The sequence below is a fragment of the Carassius gibelio genome, chromosome A9 (assembly GCF_023724105.1).
Source record: "Carassius gibelio isolate Cgi1373 ecotype wild population from Czech Republic chromosome A9, carGib1.2-hapl.c, whole genome shotgun sequence".
In the NCBI taxonomy this organism is placed as follows: Eukaryota; Metazoa; Chordata; class Actinopteri; order Cypriniformes; family Cyprinidae; genus Carassius; species Carassius gibelio.
This window is the reverse complement of record NC_068379.1, coordinates 7,334,509-7,359,960: the sequence shown is the minus strand read 5'-3', so window position 1 is coordinate 7,359,960 and position 25,452 is coordinate 7,334,509. Positions and strand designations below refer to the sequence as shown.

Here is a 25,452-nt window from a genome sequence, read left to right as displayed (position 1 = left end):
GCGTTTTCCACACGTTTTCAGTCGCGACATCATGCAAATGTGGTTTTGTTTTGAAGGAGAAATTTTTTATTTTATTTTTTTGCTGGACTCGGTCGAGACCAACTAGAAGACTTGGCGAGTCCAATGGCCAAGTCCGAGACAAGTCCGAGTGCAAATTCAACGAGTCCGAGACAAGTCCGAGACGACAGAAAAATGTCTCGAGTCCGAGTACTACAGCCCTAGTTACAGTTACATTTATTTGTTACATTTATATTTACTTTTTGGGGTGAATTATGTCTTATTCCTCTCAGTGCGAAGCAAACGGTAAAATAAAAAAACTTGAACAGTCTCGCTACGTTGTCTTCTGTTGTGTGGGCGTATTCAGCCGCGTGCTTCAGTGAAACATTAGAATCTGAATAGAGCATTCAGCGCGGGGGCATAGTCGCATTAGAAGATAATGAGGGGAGACATGAAATGGATTACTTTATCACAGAACATTTGTTTTTGGCAGCACTTACTGTATTTAGTTGTTTAGATATGTCAAGCTTTCTATAGACATATCTCTCATGTCTCTTTGTTGAGTATTCACTGAGTTAGGGGCAGTTCACGTATTGCGCCTAAAAATGCGCTCCTGAGTCTGCCATTGCTAAGAAACCATGACGTGCTCTCTTCATGAAGACGTGGAAATTTTAGCAAATGATAAATTGATTTGCAGCACTAAAAATCTCTTGCAGTAGCTCTGCTACTAATTTTATTTCAAAATGGCAATCCATATACAACTATGATCAGCTGTTCCTTCATCTTGGCTGAGCTTTCAATGTTGTCACGGGAAAGGATGAAGCTGATTGGTTAGTTCTTGTCACATGACCCGCGGTGCGCTTGTGGCATTCTGAAAAGTTGAAATGTTTTTAACTGGATGCGGTGCGGATGCGCCTGGAAAAAACGAGCGTGTCGCGACCACATCGCTTCCATTATGAGCGCGCATACCGGAACTGCATTCCTACACTGCATTCCTATTTATATTCTGTATAAACTCTGCTCTATACTGTATATAGCAACTCCACTATACATTCTGTATATCATAGCTTCACTTACTCTGCACTTTTATGTATATAAAACACTATAATCTTCTGGTTAAATGCTAACTGCATTTCATTAGCTCTGTAATTGTACTCTGCATAATGACAAAGTTGAATCTAATCTAATCTAATCTAATCTAATATATATAAAATCACAATAATATTGTTTCCTGACACACATATCGTGATAATATTGTATCGTGAGGCCTTTGGTGATTCTTAACCCTACTAAATACCACTATGCCATGCCTCAGTGCATTGCCTATCCACTTGGTAAGAGAGCACCAAAAATAGTTGCAAAGATATATCAATTTAAAAAGGGGTCACACGCGTATGATGCCCGGCAGCTAAAATAAGTTGGGGGAAATGGGGAACCCGACCAACTCGAATATTAAGGAGGAACATCCAAAAACAAGCAATGTACCGAGGCATGATATAGTGGGTATTTAGTTCCCCATAAAATCCACTAGAGGACGCAGTGCGAGTTCCATTGAAGGGGAATGTCTCAGGTTATGCATGTAATCATGGTTCCTTGAGAGGGAACAAAACACTGCATGTTCTTGCCATGCCTAGGACATGTCTAACATCTCCTTCAGACAAAGAAGTTGATGATGTGCATTACAGGCAAAATCCTACAAGTGGTTTTCAAATTACCATCTTACACTGTACATTAAAATACGCTACAACCTCTAATGAGCTAATTACCACCTCATAAATATCTTTAGGTGTGTGTGTGTGTATGTGTATTAGAGGTGGTAGCAGAGAAACAGTTGTCACTGTGGGGGCAACACATCAGCACATGCCGCCTGCTGCAGTTAACAGCAAACAAACACTGGCACTCTGAAATGACCTCATTAGCGAGCATCGCTGCCAGGTCGCAACTCCTCCTCTCTGAGGTTATATAAAGTAGATGTATGTTTGTGTGTTTTTGTGTAAACTTTTTTGCTAGTGTGTGTGTATGTGTTTAACCTGCTGTTAGTCACACCTGTTCTCCATGTCTGCGCTGCACTTGGGTGACAGAAGCTCAAAGGACTTGGTGAATTTCACCACCTGCGGTAGACATTAAAGCAAGAAGTATTAGAAAAAATGGGGAGGAAGGGAATGGGGAGGCAGGGGATGGGGAGAAAGAGGAAGGATCAGAGCGTACCGGAGATTCTATGTCCTCCAGAAGCTGGACAGAGCAGCGTTCACACTTTAACAGGGTCTGAGCTCGATGCATGATCTTCCTCACAATCTTCTCCAAATCGGTCTGCTCTTCAAACAAATCATTCACAACCTCCAGAAGAGCCTATCCACACGGACACACACTGAGAAAAGCCCAAACATACCTGACACAAGTATATGAAATACATGCAAATACATAGATGTAGAAATATAATTAATGCATTAATGCATCATGGCATCCGGTGTGTTTCTGCAAGGGCCCTAAGCAGAAATTGGTATTACGTGTCATATTTTATGGCCAGTTATGCCTTTCAGTTCAACTGTATGTTCAAAGGGAGAAATCATAAAATCTGTCATCATGTACATAGCCTAATAACATTTCAGACCCATTTTAATTTTCTTTCTTGAATGTACTAGTGTTTCATACATGCAGTTCCAATTAATGGAGAAAGAATTTAGCTTAAAAGGGATTTGGGGGTATTATTCCATTGATTGTGGCAGCAGTAATAAATAAAATTATGATCAAATGATGGAGAATAGCCATATAAATGGCTTGAAAAGGCAGTAAATTTTATTGTACTGAATTTGTACTTGCAGTGTTCTTCAAATCTTGAAGTACATAAAAAATAAATTTAAAGATAATATAATATTAATGAAATAAAAGGCCACTTAAGTGTCCTTAAATAGAGGTCACTTTCATAGCTGTTTCACACTTAAAATATTTTTAAAAAGTGCACATTGTAATAATGTCAAATTAAACATTTTACTTTAAAAAACTACTTAATATAATATCCTTTAATAATATTTTGACATGCTTTAAAGTAAACTTATTTTGATGTGTTGACTAACATACTAAAGCATCTTCTCTGCTGAAGAATTTGAACTGTGGTGTGTTACTTGATAGTTCATTTCAAGTAAAAAAAATTATTTAGTGTTTTAATTCTACTAAATTGTATGGAATTACATTTGGTTCAATAATAATGAACGAAACTTTATAAAACGGAACGTAACTTTTTTCAAAAACGATCAAAAATATGCCATTACAAAAGAAGAAAACACAATGAAAATGAAAAAAAAATGAACTCAGTCGCACAAATTTAACAGGCTCTTCAAATATGCTTCATTCCTTGTTAATGTTTTTCAAAGATTAGTTTTCGCTAATCGTGGATTCTGGATGCATTGCCACAGATTTCGCTTATGCTTTAGCTGTTTTTCGTTTGGTGTTTTGACACAAAGGGTGGGCTCAACAGTGATCTACTCTGATTGGATAGTGAGCTTTTGATGGACAGGTGCTCCCTAACCGGGAAGTACAGACGTCAGTGGCACGCATATTGGAAAGCTCTCGCGGTGATTAAACCTGGTCTCTATCGCAATTTTTTTTTTTTCACAGACAAAGTGAAAGACATTTCTTTTAAGCTCATATACAGGTTCTAGCCTGTAAAGAAGTTTATACAAAGATTTAAATCTTTGATCTTACATGCTCTTTTTGTTCGAGTTCTGAAGAAACTGTACACTTATTTCGGTCATGTCACTACACTCAGAAACTTTGGGATGATATCGATTTGTCTGTCAAGTGTAAGATTTTGCCACCCTTCTCAGTACATATGAAAAACATTATATTTGGGTATTATGACCCCACAAACGAAAATAACGGTTTTGTTATTAATTTAAATTTTTTCCTAAACAAATTTCACATTCACAAATGCAAATTCTCCAACTGTAAACCTGTCTTCTCTGTTTTTCTTAAAAATGGAAAACTATCTGAATGTGTTCTCAGTATCTACTAATAAGAAAGCTATAAGGACTGTTAGAATTTGCTCTGCCTTTGATCTCCTTGTGTAATTTTGTTTAGATTTTGGCCCTCTTCACTTTAGTTCTATTTTATTCTTTATGCCTTGTATTACTAAATATGTAAAAAATATTTGACCTTCGATCATCTCAGTCTGCAAAGATGAGTTCTCAGCAGACACGGAGCGACATCATCTTCCATATTAGAGAAAACAAATCTTTGAAAAACTTTAACAAACATTGAAGCATATTTGAAGAGCCTGTTAAATTTGTACGACTGAGTTAATTTTCATTGTGTTTTTCTTCTTTTGTAATGGCATATTTTTGATCGTTTATGGAAAAGTTACGTTCAGTTTTATAAAGTTTCATTCATTATTATTGAACCAAATGTAATTCCATATAATTGTAGCTTTATCATTACAAATAAGCAATTACAAATGTTATATTATTCAATATTGCATTTAACATTTATATATTTTTTAATGTACTAAATTTCAACATTAAAAATATGTAATTGCAAATATATTTAAATACATTAAAAAAGTTTAAATATAAATAGCATTAAAGTATATTTTTAGTAGTACTTTAACTATATTTCTGTCATGGTGTGAAACACCTGAACATGATGACACAAATTAAGGGGAGACAGAAACTAGGTCAATGAATACGAGGGATTGGATATGAAAACAAACACAAAAGTAAACACATAAAGTGTGAAAATTTCAGAGACAAAAGTAGTATGAAATAACATATAGAAATATACTTTAAGTTGTACTTAAGTAGGTCAAAAAAACACTTTAAAGTACAGCTAATTACGATTAATAGAATTGTATCTATAATTCATTAGAATTCAGTTGGAATTAAACAGCAATTAAGTGTCTGAAAACAGTTCACACTTAAGTATATCATTTTAAATGTATTATTTCCATAGTAAATGCTGTTTTTGAAAGTATATAATAAGTAAAGTGATCTTTTTAATGAGGGTTTATCCAGATTTGCACTGTTGAAGAGCAAATTCGGGTGAAAAATATTATATTATAAAATATTCAAAATTATTGTAATCTGAAACACACTACAAAAAGCTAGCAATCAGAATCGGGACGTGTAAGACGAATTCAGCCATAATTTTTTGGAATGTCTTTGCGCTGTTATAGTATGCATGATTTGCATAATTCCTTTAGTGAACTGGCTGCTAAAACATCAAGTGTGTGCAAATGACCAATGCTATAAGCAGGCACTATTCATTCTTAGTAAATTCCCTCCACTGTCTGTATCTATGATGGGAGACTCACAGAAGTTATGGTAATGGCTACCAACGGTAGTTTTTCAAGTTCACCCATGTTAAAGAACCATTAGGACTTACTCTAAAATAGTGCAAACAGCATGCATGCTGACTGATCACTTGAGGTCCCTATATTTCTTTCTCGTTCTCTCTCGTCTTTGTTCTTGTTTTCTTACATTATGTTCCTTTGTGATCGATATTTAAAATGTGTTGATGACGCTGTAAGGATGCCACGACTCAGATTTATGCTTCCCCAGCCACACACACCTCTTCTCGATTCAAAACCTCTCAATGCAGGAACAGAGTATGTAGGAAGCAAAAGATCAATAGACAGATACACACATACTACGTAATAAACACCCACATGACATTTACAGCATGCGCGCACACACACACACAGCACTGTCTTGTTACAGTAGGAGGGGTGCAGAGATATAATATGGTTTTAATGAAGTGCTGAAGTAAGTGTGTTCTTACCCTGCTCCTGTCGTACTCTTTCCTGGAGGCAGCAAACAGCTGGGCATTTGAGATGGCAATACCACAGAATGGCAGATACATCTGCAACACCTGCACAGACACAAGACCCGTTGATTAATCAGCATTATTCAGATAAAACAAATAATAATATCATAATTTCCAGAGAAAAGTCTACAAATTAAAACAATTCTACAAACATACTGAACAAAGTGAAATTACTGTCATTTATTTCAGCTGCAGTTTTATACTGGTCTTTGTAATAATAATAATAATAATAATAATAACAATAATAATAATGGTTTCCTATTTAAACCTCTGTTTAAATATTATTTTCACAAGACACCAGCTTGTGCAGAATATTTTATGACTGCAGAGATTATTGTGGGTTTTATTTTATTTATTAGTACATAGCAGAAAATAGAATGCATACTTTGCTCAAAACGCATCACAATAAATATTGAAGTATTTCATTAATTGTCTGTATTTGCAGTAAGTAAACCAAACGAAATAATGTCTAAAAAATATATGATAGTTTCATCTTAAGTGAAATTCTACTTTCATATTATTGCTAATTTATATTTTAAGTAACATTTTGGCTTATGTCTTTAGAAAATATATTAACTATGGTACTTAATCTTTCCATTCTTTATGATTGTTTTTATATTTGGGAAAATACATATGTTTAATATTTAATCAAACTCAGCTGCAACAAATTAGGTTGGTCTAAACATATAATTTTTTTTCAGTGCACTATTATTTGGAACAAAATATATACAGAGTTCTGGCATGAAACTCCATGAAACTCAACATACAAATTTATGACTAATGCTTGCCATAGCAGTTGCTTCAGAACACCAAAATCAACATCTAAGATAAGTGAAAGCTCTTCTTATCCATATCACTGTGTGTATTGCACAGTCTGGCTAATTGAATTAACAAATGAGCAACCATAATCAATTTTAAAGTGTCATGTTAGCAGTTTGCATTGTATGCAGGAGCAAATATTAAAGGGGTCATATGATGTGATTTAAATTTTTCTCTTTCTCTTTGGAGTGTTATAAGATTTTGGTACATAATGAAGATCTGTAAAGTTGCAAAGACTAAATTCTCAGATCCAAAGATATATATTTTTAGGGAGGCCAAGCTATATTTGCTAATATTTGCTATTGACTGTTCAAATGTGGATTTTTGTGCATCGTGTGTGTGTGTGAGAGAGAGAGATAGACGGTCACAAAGTGGAGTCAGTGGACTTAACCGTCCATTGTTTGTGTATTCCAAAGACATACGAGCTTCATAATTGTGTCTGTCGTGCTACTCTGTTCCTCTATCGGGCTTGAACTGATGGTAAAACTAAGGACATTGTTAACTGTCTTTAAAAACAAAACTAGAGGCATTTTGTATTGCTTGGTGGGAAAGTAACCTATCCTACAGAAAAAGCATTAAAAACTGCTAGATCTGATTAATTTTAATCTCTTTTAGAAGAAAACAAACATAACCCAAGGTAATTATTCAATACAGCGGCAAAATTAACAAAAAATAAAGCATCAACAAGTGTTGACATTACCCAACAGCACAGCAGTAATGACTTTACGAACTACTTTACTCCTAAGATCGATACTATTAGAGATAAAATTGTAACCATGCAGCCAGTGCCTGAGGAACAGTTCCACTCATTCTCTACCATAGCAGAGGAAGAATTGTATAAACTTGTTAAATCATCTAAACCAACAACATGTATGTTAGACCCTATACCATCTAAGCTCCTAAAAGAGGTGCTTCCAGAAGTCATAGATCTTCTTCTGACTATTATTAATTCCTCATTGCCATTAGGATATGTCCCCAAAACCTTCAAACTGTCTGTTATTGAGCCTCTCATCAAAAAAACCACAACTTGACCCCAAAGAACTAGTTAATTGCAAACCGATCTTGAATCTCCCTTTTCTGTCCAAGACTTTCTGTCCACAATTATATTCCTTCTTAGAGAAAATGGTATCTGTGAGGATTTCCAGTCAGGATTTAGACCATATCATAGTACTGAGACTGCTCTATTTAGAGTTGAAAATGACCTGCTCTTATCATCTGATCGTGGTTGTATCTCTCTATAAGTGCTATTGGATCTTAGCGCTGCATTCAACACTATCGACCACAACATTTTTTTTCATAGATAACAAAACTTTGCTGGCATTAATGTAAGTGCATTAGCATGGTTTAAATTGTACTTATATGACCACCATCAATACGTAGCAGTGAAGGAAGCGGTATCATATTGATCATAAGTGCAGTATGGAGTACCTCAGGGCTTGGTACTAAGGCCATTACACTTCACATGTTACCATGAGATATCATCAGGAAAAAAGGGTTTTAGCTTTGAAAGTGAAAGTCATGACATTTGCCAAGTATGGTAACCAATACTCTGAATTGGTGCTCTGCATTTAACCCATCCAAGTGCACACACACAGCAGTGAGAAGTGAACACACCCAGAGTAGTGGGCAGCTATATATCCAGCACCTTGCTCAAGGGCACTTCAGCCATGGATATTGAAAGTGGAAGAGAGCACTGTTCATTAACACTCTGAGGTCTAAGGGTATTTTTGGAATCTGGAGAAGTTTTGTCATGCCCTGACATTTGTGCTTTTTTCAGATTCTTATAAATATCTAAATGGATAAAGTCTAATCTCACTGTAATCGGCACAAACTGGGCTATAATAATATGTGAGCAGCATGTATGTACATGATTGTTTTTGAGAAAAAACGTGGTTAGCAGTGATGCGTGGATCAATGTATAAACAACCTGCACCTGACCGACGTTTTCAACTAACCCACCCACCACTCAGACCGCAAGAAAAGAAAATATTGTACTCTTATTTTATAATATTACAATATTGTAATATTGTAAAAATAAGAAAATATTGTACCCGACCCGCTTCCTGACCTGCATTTTTTAAAAGTAGTAAATGCTCATTGTAGCGTCATTAGGCCATAGACGTAGGGCTATCAAATATGTAAATAGCATCGCAAGAAGGACACATGACAAAGCCAGCACTTTGGTCACCATCTTTCATTATTTTCGGCAAATGTCTCCCACACTTTGCTCTTTCTATTTGTGTACTTGCGGAGCTTGCACTCCCCAGTTTTCACCTTTTCTCGTGCCGGTGTTATGGTTTAACTGATGACCGTGTTATCTGGTGACCAACTTCCTGGTTCAGGTCTCCGCTGCAGATGTGATGGAACGACTGTTGGAACGGCGATTCTGGTCACATTAGAAGATAACGAAGGGAGACGTGAAAAACGGACATTGCATTGTTTTCATATGGATTACTTTAACACAGAATATTTGTTTTCAGCAGCACTTGTTTAGTTTAAAAGTAGACTTTCTTTGTCAAGCTTTCTATAGATATATCTCTTATGTCTCTTCGTTGAGTATTTACTGAGTTACAGTTCATTTTAATGACGCGTTTGTAAATGAAGACTGACGACTTTGGTCTTGTTTTTCTGTAAATTCGCTTATAAATATTGCTAGTCGCAGGTCACGTTTTTTGGACTTGCTTCTAAAGTGTAGTTGCTTATTTGGGCTTGTTTCCAGGTCCATAAGTTATCAAGCAGATCTTTTCTATATGTTATTTAAACCTAGGAGTTCTAGTCTGTTCTCTCTGTCCCTCCCTTTTCCCCATACACACGGGAGACAGCAGAGTTTTTTTTTACCACCCACATCCTGTTTCTAATTGGCTCTGACCCAGATGGCAATGAGTACTAGCCAATCAGAGGCAGAGCAGGGCAATCTGATTTTTTGTTTTCTGATTTGGAAAACATAGTCAGTGAGTGACATAAACTTTAAATAAATGCGCGCAATTTGCGACTGATGGTGACTGACTGGACTGTAGGAGAGTTTTTATTATGCAATAATAAAAAAGATTTTGTGAATTCAGGATGATATTTATCAGTTTTCTAATGTTAAATAATGTTAAAAGGTGGTTTAACTCCCTCTTGTGGTCATTGTCCTGAAGCTCAGGGGGGAGAAAAACAAATAAACTGAACCGTCTATGCAGTTTTGTAAAACTGCGTAGTTTACCAATCTGTCCACATGGATGTAAATTGACAATTTGTACCCACAATTTAAAATCCGTCCCCACGAATTGTAAAACAGTGCACACAGTTTATTTATCTTTCTCTTCCCAGAACCTAGGGGGATTCCATAGAAAAAGTTGCTTGTTTTGGGCTTGTTTTCACAGGCCTGGTTGCTTATTTGTCTCACGAGATCTGGCCCTTGAGTCTGGTGCCTTAGAACCCTCAGCCATCCTGACATGGCTGTCACTGCTATGCAGATGATGCTCTGCTATATATTTCTTCACGGCCCGGCAAAACATACAAATTTGAAAAATAGCAGAATGCATAGTCGATATAAAAAACTGGATGACGAGTAATTTCTTACTGCCAAATTCTGGTGTTAATTATAGGACCTAAAAACTCTGCATGTAATAACCTAGAACATTGTCTAAGACTTGACGGCTGCTCTGGCAATTCTTTGTCATCAGTTAGGAACCTAGGAGTGCTATTTGATAGCAACCTTTCCTTAGAAAGCCAAGTTTCTAGACCCATCACTTTAACCTGGCTTACACATAACACACTAATACGCTTCTGATATCCAAATTCTTTAAAGGATTTTTAAGCTGCATTAATTAGGTAAACCGGTACCGGAACACTTCCCATAACACCCAATGTACTTGCTACATTGTTAGAAAAATGGCATCTACGCTAATATTAGTCTGTTTTCTTATTCCAAGGTCACCGTAGCCAGAGACAGTTTATAAGAGACATGCCACTTCCTCAATCCTCAATACAACTATATAAGGAAAACCCGTAACGGCAAAGATGGCAGTTGTATGCACATGTCCCGCCCCTCCCGCTGGAAAGCCAATCATCTGCTTTTAACAGTCAAGCCGGGAAACATTTAAGCCTATCATCTGGTTCCACTGATGTATGCGCACAGTTGAGGAACCCTTGCGCATGCGTAGTAAAGGTGTAACCTGTGGGGGAAAAGGCGTTTTAAACCTTATTTTGGGGCAAAGTCAGCGATTTTTATCATATTTCACTGCTGTTTCTATACATGCCCCGGTAACCAGTGAAAATGCAGTTCTGACTCTCTGCCCATTCATTTAGATAGGAGCTGGATTTGTTATTCTGAAATAGCTGCCCGGAGGCATTGCAAAGATGGCGGCCGAGTGGCACGACTTGCCTGAAAGGACTTTGCCGTAGCCACCAGATACAGTCAGTATCCAGATCAGATAGTCACTGCAGTCTGCAGATAGTCACTGCACCCGGATACAGTACTTATCCAGACCAGATGGTGGATCAGCACCTAGAAAGGACCTGAAAGCCCTGAAAGACAGCAGAGACCAGGACAACTATTGGCTCATTTTGGATTTCATGAGAGCTACACATTCCAAAAAAGTTGGGACAGGTAGCAATAAGAGGCTGGAAAAGTTAAAATGTACATTTAAAGAGCAGCTGGAGGACCAATTTGCAACTTCAGTCAATTGGCAATATGATAGGGCATAAAAAAAACCTCTCAGATTGGCAGTGTCTCTCAGAAGTCAAGCTGGGCAAAGGATCACCAATTCCCCCAATGCAGCGGCAAAAAATAGTGGAGCAATATCAGAAAGGAGTTTCTCAGAGAAAAATTGCAAAGAGTTTGAAGTTATCATCATCTACAGTGCATAATATCATCCAAAGATTCAGTGAATCTTGAACAATCTCTGTGCGTAAGGGTAAAGGCTGTAAAACCATACTTGATGCCAATGATCCTCAGGCCTTCAGACTGCACTGCATCACATACAGGAATGCTACTGTAATGAAATCACAACATGGGCTCAGGAAAAAAACTCTATGGGCCCTATCATACACCCTACGCAATGCAACGCAAGGAACAGCGCAAGTGTGTTTGCTAGTTTCTGTCCGGCGCCACCCGCATTTTCCCATCCAGCGCTATGTCGTTTAATTAGCAAATGCATTTGCGTCCATCTGTGTGTCCATGGGCGTGCTAGTCTAAAGAAGAGGTGTATTCAGGCGCATTGCTATTTTAAGGAGCTGAAAATAGACTGTGCCATAGACCAACTCAAACCTGGTCTAAAGTCAATGACGCAATATTTATTTTGTTATTTAAAGAGCCCGTTGGCAGAAAATGCGCCTCTGGGAATGTCCACAGTGTGCATTGACTTTGCTTATTACAAACAGGGATGCGCATCACACAAATATTCAAAATATTAAAAACAAAAGGATTACAGTGTAAAAGTATAGTAGGCTACATAAATATAAAAATGTATTGATAGATAGATATTGCGTGTATTAGAATTAGTCTACCTATTTGCAATTCAGCCTATTACTACTTATAATGATGAATTAAATTCTACTTCATCCCACGCCTTCTTCACCTCAGGAAGCTTTGGTGGATTCCTGCTTGTCCCGTAGATGATCTGCTCACGCGCTTTAACTTCGCGCATGATCAGATCAGTTTCTTCGCTTGAGAAGCATTCAGCTTTTCTGCCAACAAATTCCGCCATGAAAATAGCGATCCGCCATAGCACGACGCATCTCGCTCTTAAAGGGAATGGGAGATGACACTCTGATTGGGTTATTGAACGTTACGCCCATTACTTATTAAGAGAATAGGGACAACCCATTCCAAAAATGTGCCCCAGCGCACAGACCGTTTTTCCGTCATTAAAATAGTGAAAGTGGATTTAGACACACCCTGAGTGCACCTGCGCCGTGTGCTTTACACTTTGCATTTAGATCGTTAAAAAAGGGCCCTATAGGTCAAAAAAGAACCCATATCTAAACATGATCCAGAAGCGCAGGCGTTTTCTTTGGCCCAAGGCTCATTTAAAATGGACTGTGGCAAAGTGTAAAACTGTTCTGTGGTCAGACGAACCAAATTTGAAGTTCTTTTTGGAAAAATGTAACACCATGTCATCTGGACTAAAGAGGACAAGAACAACCCAAGTTGTTATCAGCGCTCCGTTCAGAAGCCTGCATTTCTGAGGGGTTGCACAGTAATATTTTGAAAATGATCTGAATAATAATATTTTGAAAAATAATCTGTTTTTTACATGAAATCATCCTTCATAAAGATATATAACATTCTGTGAAGATATAACCTTTATATCTTTAATACTAAGGCCATGTCAAAGATAGAAATCATAGTGAAATTAATTGATGAAATCAAACTTTGATGCTTGTTATCTCATAATTAGATTTTGAGACTTTCACAGACAGGGTCATACAGTACGTATGCACACATTGTATACAGACACTGGCAGATGTAAACATGTTACAATGGATGACAATATATGGTCAATAATTGCAACATACAGGTGAAAAATATTTAGACAAGTTTAGAAAGGATGAAGCTTGTGGTGTCAGAATGGCAGTCTACTAGTCAAATTGGAAGCAAGACACAACTTACAACAATGCACTATGACAATGAAGTCCAGTGTTGCCAGATTGGAAATGTCCAGGTATACTACTAGAAGCTTAAAATTATCCTATTTGGCTGAAAATTAGGGTTAGGGTTAGGTCATGAGTCATGAGTCAAACGTACAGAATACAGCTATTTATCTAGACCAATAACTTTTTGACATGACCTGCAAATTACCACAATAGATAAATAACTAGGCATACCTTACTGGGAAGGTCCAAACTTCACCTCTGAGGCTCACTTTCATCAGAAGCCTGTGTGTTACCAGATGTTGAGGGGGATCCTTTTGCTTTACAGATCTGATGCTGTCATGGACCGCAACAGCTCATTGGCTTAAAAGCAGGGCACTCTCACGCATTATTAACACACTCTGTGGTGTGCACAAGCCCATATAGAGTGTCTGTAATGAGCCGATTTTGTGGCTTTGTTTTGATGAGGTTGACTTTGGAAAAAACACACGATTACTCCGTTAAAATCCTCCAAAGTAGAGATATGGTGCCAGAATTCATCAACATCCATTAACTTTGTATCTTCACTTAAAGGGGGGGTGAAATGCTCGTTTTCACTCAATATCCTGTTAATCTTGAGTACCTATAGAGTAGTACTGCATCCTTCATAACTCCAAAAAGTCTTTAGTTTTATTATATTCATAAGAGAAAGATAGTCTGTACCGATTTTTCCCGGAAAAACACGAGTGCCTAGAGGCGTGACGTGTGGGCGGAGCTAAAGAATCACGAGCGCCAGTAGGCTTTTGTGTTGAGCGAGTCTGGAAGCTGTGACACAGATCCAGAGGCTGAAATTTAACAAGAGCAGCATCAGCAAAGGCTTCTCTATGTGGTATGTACTGAAACTGTATATATTTGCTTAGCGGTTTTGGAAAATGACTAAGTTCCACTTTGTCGTCTTTTTTTATTTTTTTTAAGCTGTACATGTGGAAAGTGCAGTCTGATAACAACATCGCATGTTGTTTACTTGATGTGCTTACGCGCTGATAGCTAAGTTAACAACACAGAGATATTTGAAGCAGTTTTACTCACCGCCTGCAGTTCCAACACACGATCGTGACCCTTTTTCGTTGGGATTGCATTATCCTTAAGAAATAAACAATGTGCAAATTCAGCGTCAACCTGGGCCTTGTTTGTAAAACAAGCATCTTCGAAATGCAGGGAACAAACACAAACACTTGCACAACTCCGTTGATGCTCTGTAAAAATAAACTCCATCCACTGGTCCCTTAATGCTGTTTCTCTTTTGGTAATCTGTGCAGGGTTGTCTTGCCCTGGCAACCAAAAACACACTGCTTTTGTGACATTTCGCGACGCTCTCGCTGTGATCAGTGATTGTCTGTGCACAGCCTCTCTCTGCTCTGCTATACGGGAGCGCACGCTCTTAAGGCAGACGTGCCCTTAGCACCCATATAAGGAAATTCCGCTCCATCTAACGTCACACAGAGCCATACTCGAAAAAAACTTTCCGAAACTTGTGACAAACCGGAAGGAGTATTTTTGGAACAGAAATACTCCTTCAAACGTACAACTTAATTTTTGAAACTTTGTCCATGTTTAGCATGGGAATCCAACTCTTTAACAGTGTAAAAAACTCAGTATGCATGAAATAGCATTTCACCCCCCCTTTAAGGCCACCAGTGGTAATCGCCTCTATTGGTCATCAATGGCTTGGAGACTGTAATAATAAAATCTCCATATTCATCCAGAAGGAGGAGTCGGGAACCGGCGCACAATCAAAATGAAAATTTAATGACAAAAATAAACACAAAACACAAAATAAAAAGCAAACATAAAATATTGCCCAGGCATGGTCCTCTCTCGTCCTTCACGGTCGTCACTCCAGTTTTATATCCTTCCATCTCCTACATGGGACTCGAGACCGGCGGTGGGGCGCAGGTGTAGCTCATCTCCAATCACTACACCTGGCCTCACTCCTCGCTCCCACGTCTCTCGGCCCCGCCCCACTCGTCAAATACCCCCATCGCCCCTCGCAGGCCGGGGGGCACCCTCAAGACTGCGCTCTACTCCCCAACCCCTCCCCTACCTCCGGGGGGGAACCGCTCACGGGGACCTGCGGGAACCTAGGGGGTAGGACAGACGAGGCGAGAGAAAAGGAGATGGAAGGAGGAGCGACAGAGACGAGAGAGGAAAAAAAAAAATTCCGGTTCCCAGACGCACTGCTGCTCGGCCCTCCGCCAGCTGGGTGATCTCCTCCGCGGTGCCTGCCGATGGCACTGGACAGCCCTCAGCGGACGGCACGACACTTCTCTGCCGCCCGGTGGACGGCGACGGCTCCTCTGATTTTGGGCAGCTGGCAGGAGTCCCCCGTTCCCTGCCCCTCCGGATTCCTTCAGGGAGGCAGCAGGCTCTGGCCCCCTGGCGAACAGCGCCGACTCCTCCGCTCCCTCATGGATGGCAGCCGCCCCTCCATATCGTGGGCGGCTGGCAGCGAGCTCGCCCATCCCCGGCAACTCGCTCCAGCCCACCGCCTCGAGCGTCCATGGCGGCACACTCCTCGCCTGCTCAATGGCACCGCGGATTCACCACAGTGGCGAGGGATCTTCAGCAGCGCGTCCCTCCTTCTCCTGGGCTTCGGTACCACTGTAATAATAAACTTCCTATTCATCGGGAAGAAGGAGACGGGAACCGGCGCACAATCAAAATGAAAATTTAATGACAAAAATAAACACAAAACAGCGCACCAGTCCCTCACGGACGACTGGTGTGCACAAAATAAAAAGCAAACATTAAATATTGCCCTGTCCTGGTCCTCTCTCGTCCTTCAAGGTCGTTGCTCCAGTTTTATATCCTTCCATCTCCTACGTGGGACTCGAGACCGGCGGTGGGTCGCAGGTGTAGCTCATCTCCAATCACTACACCTGGCCTCACTCCTCGCTCCTACGTCTCTCGGCCCCGCCCCACTCGTCACAGAGACGGTCTGCATCTGTCATGTCAATCAACAGTGGCACTTGTTTGCATGAGGGGAAGCAAATTCGGTAACTCTGCTTGTGCCTTGGCATCATTTGCAGTGACAGGGGACAGGCACACGATTTGGGTGGAGAGGGCATCAAGTCAAACCGTTTCTTGATTTCTCTGCAGGCGACCCAGAGAAAATTCTCAAAGCGCACAGCAGGAAAATCTGTCAATGTGGCTGCTGTTCATGCTGTATCAATTTTACACCCAAGTACAGAGTGTTTAGTGGTCTGAGCTGTTGAGGTTTCACAGACCTTGCTCTTCAATGAAGTAATCACCACCTATTCACTTTGAAAATACTGATTAAGATCTGTGAATATAGGTAGCGCACACTCTAGAAAATAGTAATACAGGTGAAGAGACTCCTCATTAAGGGAGTAAAAAAAAAATATGAGCAACTGGTCAGTGAAAAAATTGCCGAAGGGCATTCCACTGGGTGAACACATGTTTTACGACTTCCCTCAATGCCAGCCATCCAGTCTGGGAGGGCTTCGGTAGTTTGTAGGGTTCAACGTGGCAAAAGTCTTGAAACTCTTAGAGCTGTGTGACATGTTTTGTACTGTTTTTGAGATATCCATAAATGTCTCTGGCAAAATCCTCACACCTAAAATGGAGCTACACTGTGATGCCCGGCAGATGATATATAAGGTGGCTGGAACATTGTATTGCATCCATCCGCCCCGAACCCTGAATATGTTTTCAATCTGTACATCTGCATCAGTGAATGATCTCATAGTAAAGCCTTTCTGCAGTGGCAGAGGTGCACCAGTTTCCAGAAATGGGTCTGAATCCTGAATGCCCTCATCAAAAAATGAAAAGTGACACAAAGCATTTTCATATTCCCAATGTCAGTTGGCTTGTCTATCAAAACGTTGAATCTTTTCAGGATTTTGGTTATACTCTCAAAAATGACATGCTTGCTTAAAGCAGTTGTCTTTGTGCGACCAAGGCTCATGTGGTGAGCTGTTTTCGATTCTTTAAATATATCTTTTAAGACCTTGACCAAACGATCTGAGGTCCTCAATGCTATGCTGTGCTCTGCTCTGCCATGTTAGCTGTACCTCTGCATTTTTCACTGCTGTATCAAGCTGTTCACTCTCCAATGATTTCTGTAGCAAATAGGCTATGGACCATTGACCTGGCGCTAGATTTTTCTTTTTATCCTGATGTTTCTTCGTCTTTTCGTGATTTTTTCAAAACAGTGATCTCAGTCACCATGTGCACGTACAAAACTGGCAGGAGGCTTTGGTTTAATTTCCTGAAACAGGTCTTAGCCATCCAACAAAACTGGGGTCCTCTTCCCACTCAGTTCTGTATGATTGCTGTCTGTGATTTACTTTAAGGCTGCTCCATAGACTTCCTTTTCAGCAGTCATTTTCTATTCTTTATTGCTAAACTATCAACCTAGGCTTGGAAACAACTGACCTAAGTGCCGCGGCAGGAACGTTAACTTGGACTCGTGAGAGTCATTCTCCATGATGATTGGCCGAGAAAACGTAACGCAAGATGAGATGGAATGCATACATAACACACATTCTCCTCACAATCATGCCGTAGACATAGATGTGGACGTAGGATCAACAGTTAGTTCAATGAGTACAGAAGTCCTATGATTACAAGAACCATCATTTGAAGTGTCACAAAATTCTGTAATTATCGTACATAATGGGACTTTTCTACATAGTACAGGTCCACATTATCGTACAAATACAATAATTATCGTATGTCTGGCAACACTGATGATGTCTCGGATAGTCTGATGGCAGATAAAAGTAAATGATAAATGAATGAGTCAGCATTACAAAAGTGTACATCAAATACACTGAACACAGAAGCTAAAATGTGTGATACACTAGAACAGACTTCACCGGTTCTCACGTGCCATGCACTCATGTTTCAGCTTCTTTTACTTTTAATGGTGGTTGGCAAACCTCACTTAATGTTGCATATTGCCTCCTACTGCACAAAATTGGTGTGACAGCTGACATGAAATAAAGATCGGGTTTAGGGGAGCCGAAATTGATCAGTTAAAAAAAAAAAATGCTTGAGTTCGGCTTGTAACATCCCTATATATTTCTCAAGTTTCCCATGCACTATGCCCATTTGCCATTGGTCGTTCAAACAGATAGTCCAGATAAACAGCCATTTCAGAGAAATCAAATTACAAATGTCTAATGTATAATTTTTTTCTCTAAAAACCAGTTACGTAGACACCCCTCCTTGCAGCAATTTCACTGGCTAACTTAATCATGCAGTCATCTGTATCATCTGTAAAAGTTAAGAAAAATCTCAAATGGATCCACTGAACATTAATGGATATGATCACAACAAACAATAATGTTATCTATCTGGATGTGCGACCAGTTGTAAGGTTATTTTTAGGGTTAGGAGTCTCAACATTCAAAACGGTGACTGATATGACCAATGAAATCTACAGAATCAGCTGCTGGGTGGGGTTATTTTACCATTCAATTTAACTTATATCAATATCAACTCAAGTTTATTTGTATAGTGCTTTTTACTATACAAATCACTGCAAAGCAACTTTGCAGTTAGAAAGTTACATTTCTACAATATTTTATTGGTGACTGTCAGTTTATGTGCATATGGCAGAAATGTACAGAAAAATAAATTATAGATGTAATCAAACAGACGATGAACTTTATTAACAGCAATTATTATGTGATGCAATCAAACTTATAGCAAAATTGGGCCATAAATGGCATAACTTTTTAGATTAAGTTTTGAACACTTTACCTTTAAGGGTAAGGTGATATTTAAATGCTTAGTATTATGATTAAAGCTGTTTGAATCACAATATTTTTTTTTATTGTGACAGCATAAAATGCAATGCAATGCAAAACAGTGATGACTGAGTAATGACATTGTTCTTCAAAAGCCTGATGAATCATATTTAATGCTCACATTTTAAACAGATTTTTCTAAAAGAAAAAAAAGCTGAGATAATAAGGTTTATTCAGTCCATTAAGTATTCATCTTGAGTATTTTTCCATTTGTAATAAAAAAATCAATAAAGGTTTCACAAAAAAAAAAAAAAGAGTCAATACCCGAATAAGGTTTATACAATTATAATAAAATACCCTTCACTTGAACTTAAACTTGAGTATTAAAATGGATGTATCCAATAAATACAGTAGGGTTTACAGGGTTAATGTTAATAAATCCTCATTTATTTGTTCTGTATTATGTAATAGCTCCATGTTCCATACTGTATGTGTGTCTCAATGTGACTGTGTGTGTATGTTTTTATGCTCAACTGTCTTGTCTCAATAACTCTGCTGGGTGTATTTTCTTCAATATCCCATGAGCTACTGAAGTCTATGAAGAAGTGTGACAGAGACAGCAGAACTTCACTTCCCTGAATGCATTTGCTGTTTCCTCACTCTCAGCTGTGCTTTTAAAGGTCTGAGATCTCCTCTAGCACTCCCAGAATGCCAAAAACACACTCACATTCCTCTTCTGGTGAGCCTGAGAGCCTCTCTGAGAGAAATTAGTTTAGTCATAATGTTGAGTATAGAATTAAAATTCTCCCAGGAACCACATCAAATCCTGCCTCAGGACAAGTCTGTGTGACACCACAGAGGCCTGTGTGAATCTGTCAGTCCTCAAGCCACAGAGAGCACAGGTAAACAGGGTCCTGGAGTAATTGGATTCTGTCGGACTGCCCATTAGTCTGGGCTGCATGGGAGACTGGCACATCAAGCCTGTTTACTGCACTCTTAAAGCATTTAATAAAGAGCAGATGTGACCTGAACCTGCGGGAGCGATCATCAGATTCTCATAGCACACTCTCAGCTCACTTAAACAGTTAAGCTAATGAAAAGAGAGAACTGAGCTCCTTCACATGGAAACACAACGACTTTCTACAGATTATCACTCAACTATTTCATTACTACTTAATTCCACTGTGGGCCTCCTAAGCAGAGTTTTGTTGCAGGTGCTTCAGTTGAACTTCATCACTGTATTTTTTCCCTGTAGTCCATTTATGTTTCTGCACCACGAGTATGTCGTTTCTCATGATCATTCTGCATTCTGCACCCACTATACCTTTTAAGAGTTCTATGTTAATGACCTTTGATTTAATTGGCTAAGCTTCTTTTTTTTTTTTTTTTTTTGGTTGGCTGATGTCTCCAAAATAGTTTCCAAACATCCAAACCTGCAATAACAGATTCTTTGAAAAGCCTGAATTACATTGTGACAGGATCACAAAACAATCAGTGCTGAAATATAAGTCTCAAGTCTTAAGATCTGAAACACACTGCAAGTGCACATTCTTTACAATTAAGTGCACTTCTTTTTCGCAAGGCATGCTGGTTATCCATCCATCCTTATTAACACTATAATTAAATGTTCAAGCACTTATGGGTGTGGTACAGTATGTATTAGTCCATATAATCATGGTTGTGACATTTTGACTGATATAATCTTATATAACTGACCTGTAATTAATGCAGAGGCCCTGTGTTTGCTGAGATGTTAACAGACAGTACTGGGCTTCTGTGCTTGGCCTGTCTCAGCCCTGTGCCTGAGCTGAAGAATAAAGATTCAGGATTACAGGTAGGCACATACTGAACCCTCATTCACCACCCCAGGGCTCCTGTGGCCTATTTTCAACAAAGAACCATAAATCTCCGACCCACACAAACACACACAACACACAACTTGCTAGCAATAAACATCTGCCTATAAGCAATAATTTAGCATGTCACGAGTTTGACATCTTGCTCTTTCTTGCTTTGAGTTTCATACTTCACTTGGAAAAATGTCACATTATGGAAGTAAAAGGAGTTGTGAATGTTGTTTCACGTTGACTTTGCAGCTGACTGGAACAGTCTGAATAAGCTAAAGTGATTTAAACACACATGCAGATTTCTGAATGGATAACATTATTTTATCAAGTCTACAGAGCAAATTAACTCCTCCTGCTGTTCATTTAAAAGAGTCAGTCAATCTGGACAGCGGGCTGAACTACACTAGAAAAAGCATTTGAATGATGAATAAAAAGTGAAAGATTAACTGATGCAATTTAGTGTGTTGAAGTCAAAAAACATTACATACATATTTTGCACTTAAGTATATTCTTTTTGAAGTATAGTATTTCTGTATTACGTATTTTTTTTTTTTTTTTTTTTTAAGTATGCTTAAGTGTAATACAGAGCTTGTTACTATGATGATACTATAGATGGCACAGTCTGGTGTCTAATTCAGTCTGACCTAATGACATCATTATCACATGGCACAGATGATTGGTTCTCTTCTGTATTGGTAGCCAATGAGCTCGCTGCTCAACATTCAAATATATGACTAGAACTTGCCATAGCGAACAAAAAAAAGTGCAATAGGCAGTAAGTACAGAATAGCCAAGGTCCACAATATGTACAATAACTATACAGATAAGGCAGTATATTTACAGATTTTAAATACTATCAGCATGATATACAGATAGGTGTACTATGAACATACTATACAGATGGATTATGTAAAAGTGTATGTACACTATAGGCGGAAACTATGAACATATGAACATTATTTACACTAGTGCAATGGAGACTAAAGTGCATAGAAAATATTTCAATGTGCAAATGGATTACTCAGCGTATGAGTGGTATAGAAATTTTCTAAGGGTTATTTCTGCTTAAAATGCTAGAGCGGTGAAGTATTTCACAGTGGGACTGAACATCAGCTCTACGGAGAGAGAGAGAGAGAGAGAGAGAGAGAGAGAGGCACATTCTGTAAGGCAGATTACACTCTGCGTCCCTGTCTGAGAGAATATGATATTGAATTGAACACACTGTAATTCCTCAGTGCTGCCTTCTGCTAATCCCACTGAGAATTCATGCAGTACTGTGGCATTTCATGACAAAGAGCAGAGAGTCGTGTGCCTGTCTGGAAGCCCAGCAGCACATCCAGACTCTCCAGCTATCAGAAACACACCACAGAGCTTTGAAACAGAGATCAGATCTGTGCTCACGAGTCATGACACATAATATAACGAATCCCAGTTTGGAACATCAAGCAACATAACAGACAGCTAACACAACTGGAATCGGCAGACATCAGAAGCCTTGCACACAGGTTTAAAATGGCCATGCTTACAAATGATTTCTTTTTCCATGGAAAACAAAAGGAGATGCATGCAAAATGTTTACAAAAGCTCCAAAGTATCATAACAGTAGTTCATTAAATTATGACAAGCATTCATGGAAAACTAAAATATATTTGTCATGACATTTCAATAGGAACTTTCAATTTTAAATATATATTTAAATACATTTTAATGACACATCTATAATGAAGTTGCAATTTATTACATTTAAAATATTAACTTTAAATGTAATATTAAACAACACATTACAGTTAAAATTGTGTTCAAGCACCACAAATATATAATATAAATAAAATGTTAAGTTTTGGACTGCACATTTAATGCAATCAAGTGCCTGTAAGCTATGAATCAGAGTGAATAATGACAGAAAATTGGAAGATGAAAATGTCACAGTCTAATATGTGTGTAGTTGTTGACACTGAGATAAATGTTAAATAATGTTTTCTACAAACTAATAGAATGCCTCATTCAGACATTACCAAATCCACACACACACACACACACACACACACCTCTCAACATCTCTGACGCCTCTGGACACATCCATTATATCCGGTGTCAGTGCTTTGCTCACTGCTTACGCTGAGAAATACGAGACATCCTGTTCAGCTTTAAACCCCACAGCATCTGTTTCATTCACACAGATGAAAGATAAGTGTATTCACCACACGATGACAGGGTGTGGAGCCATCATCACTGGACCAGACTATTCAGAAGAACACAATAAAAAAAATACATAAATAAAAAAAAAAATAAGAAAGAACTAGGCTCATATTCACATTCACAGTTAATTATGCATCTTGAGGTCTGGATATGTTCTTCAATAGCTCAACAAAACCTCAGAAAATATAAGGATTCATATACATGCAAAATGGTCAAATTTTCTAAACTCATTGACGTGGTGCTACAGTGTTCTAGGTAGTTGCCAAGGTGTTGCTATGTGGTTGCTAAGGTGTTCTAGGTGGCTTCTATAGTAGGAAGCTGATCCAAATCAAAAGAGTCCACCTCCAAGTGTCTATTTCAGTCTGGTGTTTTTATATGACTTTTAAAAGGAGTTTTTATTATTATTATTAAACATTATTTATTATTACTAAAATAATATACTTGAGTGTAAGTTGAATGTAATGTTTTCAGAGACTTTGCAATTAAATTAAAAAGTATTAGTTTAAATTCAAATTAAATGCAATTAGTGCTTTTTTCACCCATTAATTTCATAATTCGATGTGAAATATGGTTGAAGTGTAAGTGTATGTACATATATATATATATATATATATATATATATATATATATATATATATATATATATATATATAAAATGTATATAAATGCCTACATGGATAGTCATCACATGTATCAGAATTAGGCTATCTGTTTCATCTCGGAGACACGTTCTGTCTTTGCGCTTGCCAAATTCCGCCATGTAAATAGCAAATCTGTAATGGCACAAGCACAACTGGCTCTTAAACGGAATGGAAGATGAGACTCTGATTGGTTTATTGCACATTACGCCCAAAAAACACCAATTACTCATTAAGAAAATAGGGAAAACCCATTCAGACCATGCGCCTGGGCGCGCCAACCATTTTTCTGTCGTTAAAATAGCAAAAGTGGATTTGGACACGCCCTGTGTGCACCTGTGCCGTGCACTTTACACTTTGCATTTAGATCGTTAAAATAGGGCCCTAAATGTAAAACTGAATATTATTAGTTGAAATTATAATCTAGTCTTTATATGGGCTTTTGTATGTTAGTCAGTGATTCAACAGAAGTAAAACCTTTAGTTTGGCAATATTACAATGTGCCCTTTTTTAAAAGTATACTTAAGTGGGTTAATAAACACTCATGAAAGTGTCTCTCTAAGTACACTTAAGTGGCCTTTTATTTCAATAATATAATAGTATCTGCAAGTACAGTTTAAAAAAATACTTTTTAGATTTGATACAATATCTTTTTCACAAGGCTCCACTGAGCTATTAACCACTGCAACTTGATCACAAGATTCACAAATGCCACTATACAGAAATTGAAGTGCGAACTGATAAAGAGTGGGAATGTTGGTGTGAACGGGGCTAAATAGTAATGATTGCATTAGCAAGCACCACTAATAATGCTTTCACAACTACTGTGTTTCATGATACGCTCATATGATTACATATTCATGTGTTATGATACTGCACATGGAACTCCAAAAGTATTTCTACCATGATACAACTCCAAAGAAACTTTTTTGTAAAGCAGTAAAAAAAAAAGTTCCAATGACTTTGTCCTTTAAATCTGTACATTCACACGTTTCACACGTGCCGCACATCCCCTGTGAAAAACGGCGTATTACCTGTGTCACTTGAGCTCCTGTAAACAGAGCAGCGCGGCTCTGGGATTTCAGCAGCGGCTGCTGATTAATGACTCTGCCATATGAGAACTGCTTCTGTGTTTATAAAGACTTCATTGTTACTGAAGGTCAACATTAATGAGACACTTTATTTCTTTTTCATGATAGCATAGCATGGTTGACCACACTACCTTAACCCAGAACAAATGATGACAAGTACAACTAACGCTAACGATTCAGCTTTCCACAGACAGCCATGAACACTACCCACTCACAGTGATCCAGTGACAGCACCATTACATAAGCAGACAGTTTCTGACCTCAGTTTTAAGTACGAGATATCACTGCAATCTTCTCAACTGAATACACTCAACTAAATTTCACTCTCTACACCTTATTAGATTTCTCTGCTCTGAGACAGAATTATGTGTTAATGGAGCAATAACAAATAAGAGTGCCCAAGATGAAGCAAAGATCTTGTAAGAATTTTTTTTTTTTTTATCTGAAAAGTATAGGGAGGTTTTTTGTTTATTATTTTTGACTTCATGCACCCCAAAAATATCAAGAATCATTTAGAAACTAAAAACAACTTGCTTATAATAGAAGGTGTATTGAAGTCATTTTTAATGAATGTGGACAAAAATGAGCATCATGTTATGCCAATATCTCAGTATTGAATTAATAAAATGTAATAAAATATTTATTAAGTGACAGTATTTGCTCCCTGGAGATTATTTTCATGAGCCTTTTGTTTTTGTACTTTTACCTG

General features: G+C 38.2%; 1 protein-coding gene across 1 annotated transcript in view; it reads right to left on the bottom strand.

The window, feature by feature from the left end:
- Positions 1-25,452, bottom strand: part of LOC128019574 (dual 3',5'-cyclic-AMP and -GMP phosphodiesterase 11A) — a 79,930-nt gene that overhangs the window by 47,701 nt on the left and 6,777 nt on the right. Inside the window, exons 3-5 of the mRNA XM_052605641.1 lie at positions 5,770-5,859; positions 2,206-2,346; positions 2,044-2,108 (exon numbers count right to left, since the gene is read on the bottom strand). Coding sequence (XP_052461601.1) covers positions 2,044-2,108; positions 2,206-2,346; positions 5,770-5,859 — 296 coding nt within the window. The remainder of the gene's footprint in view (positions 1-2,043; positions 2,109-2,205; positions 2,347-5,769; positions 5,860-25,452) is intronic.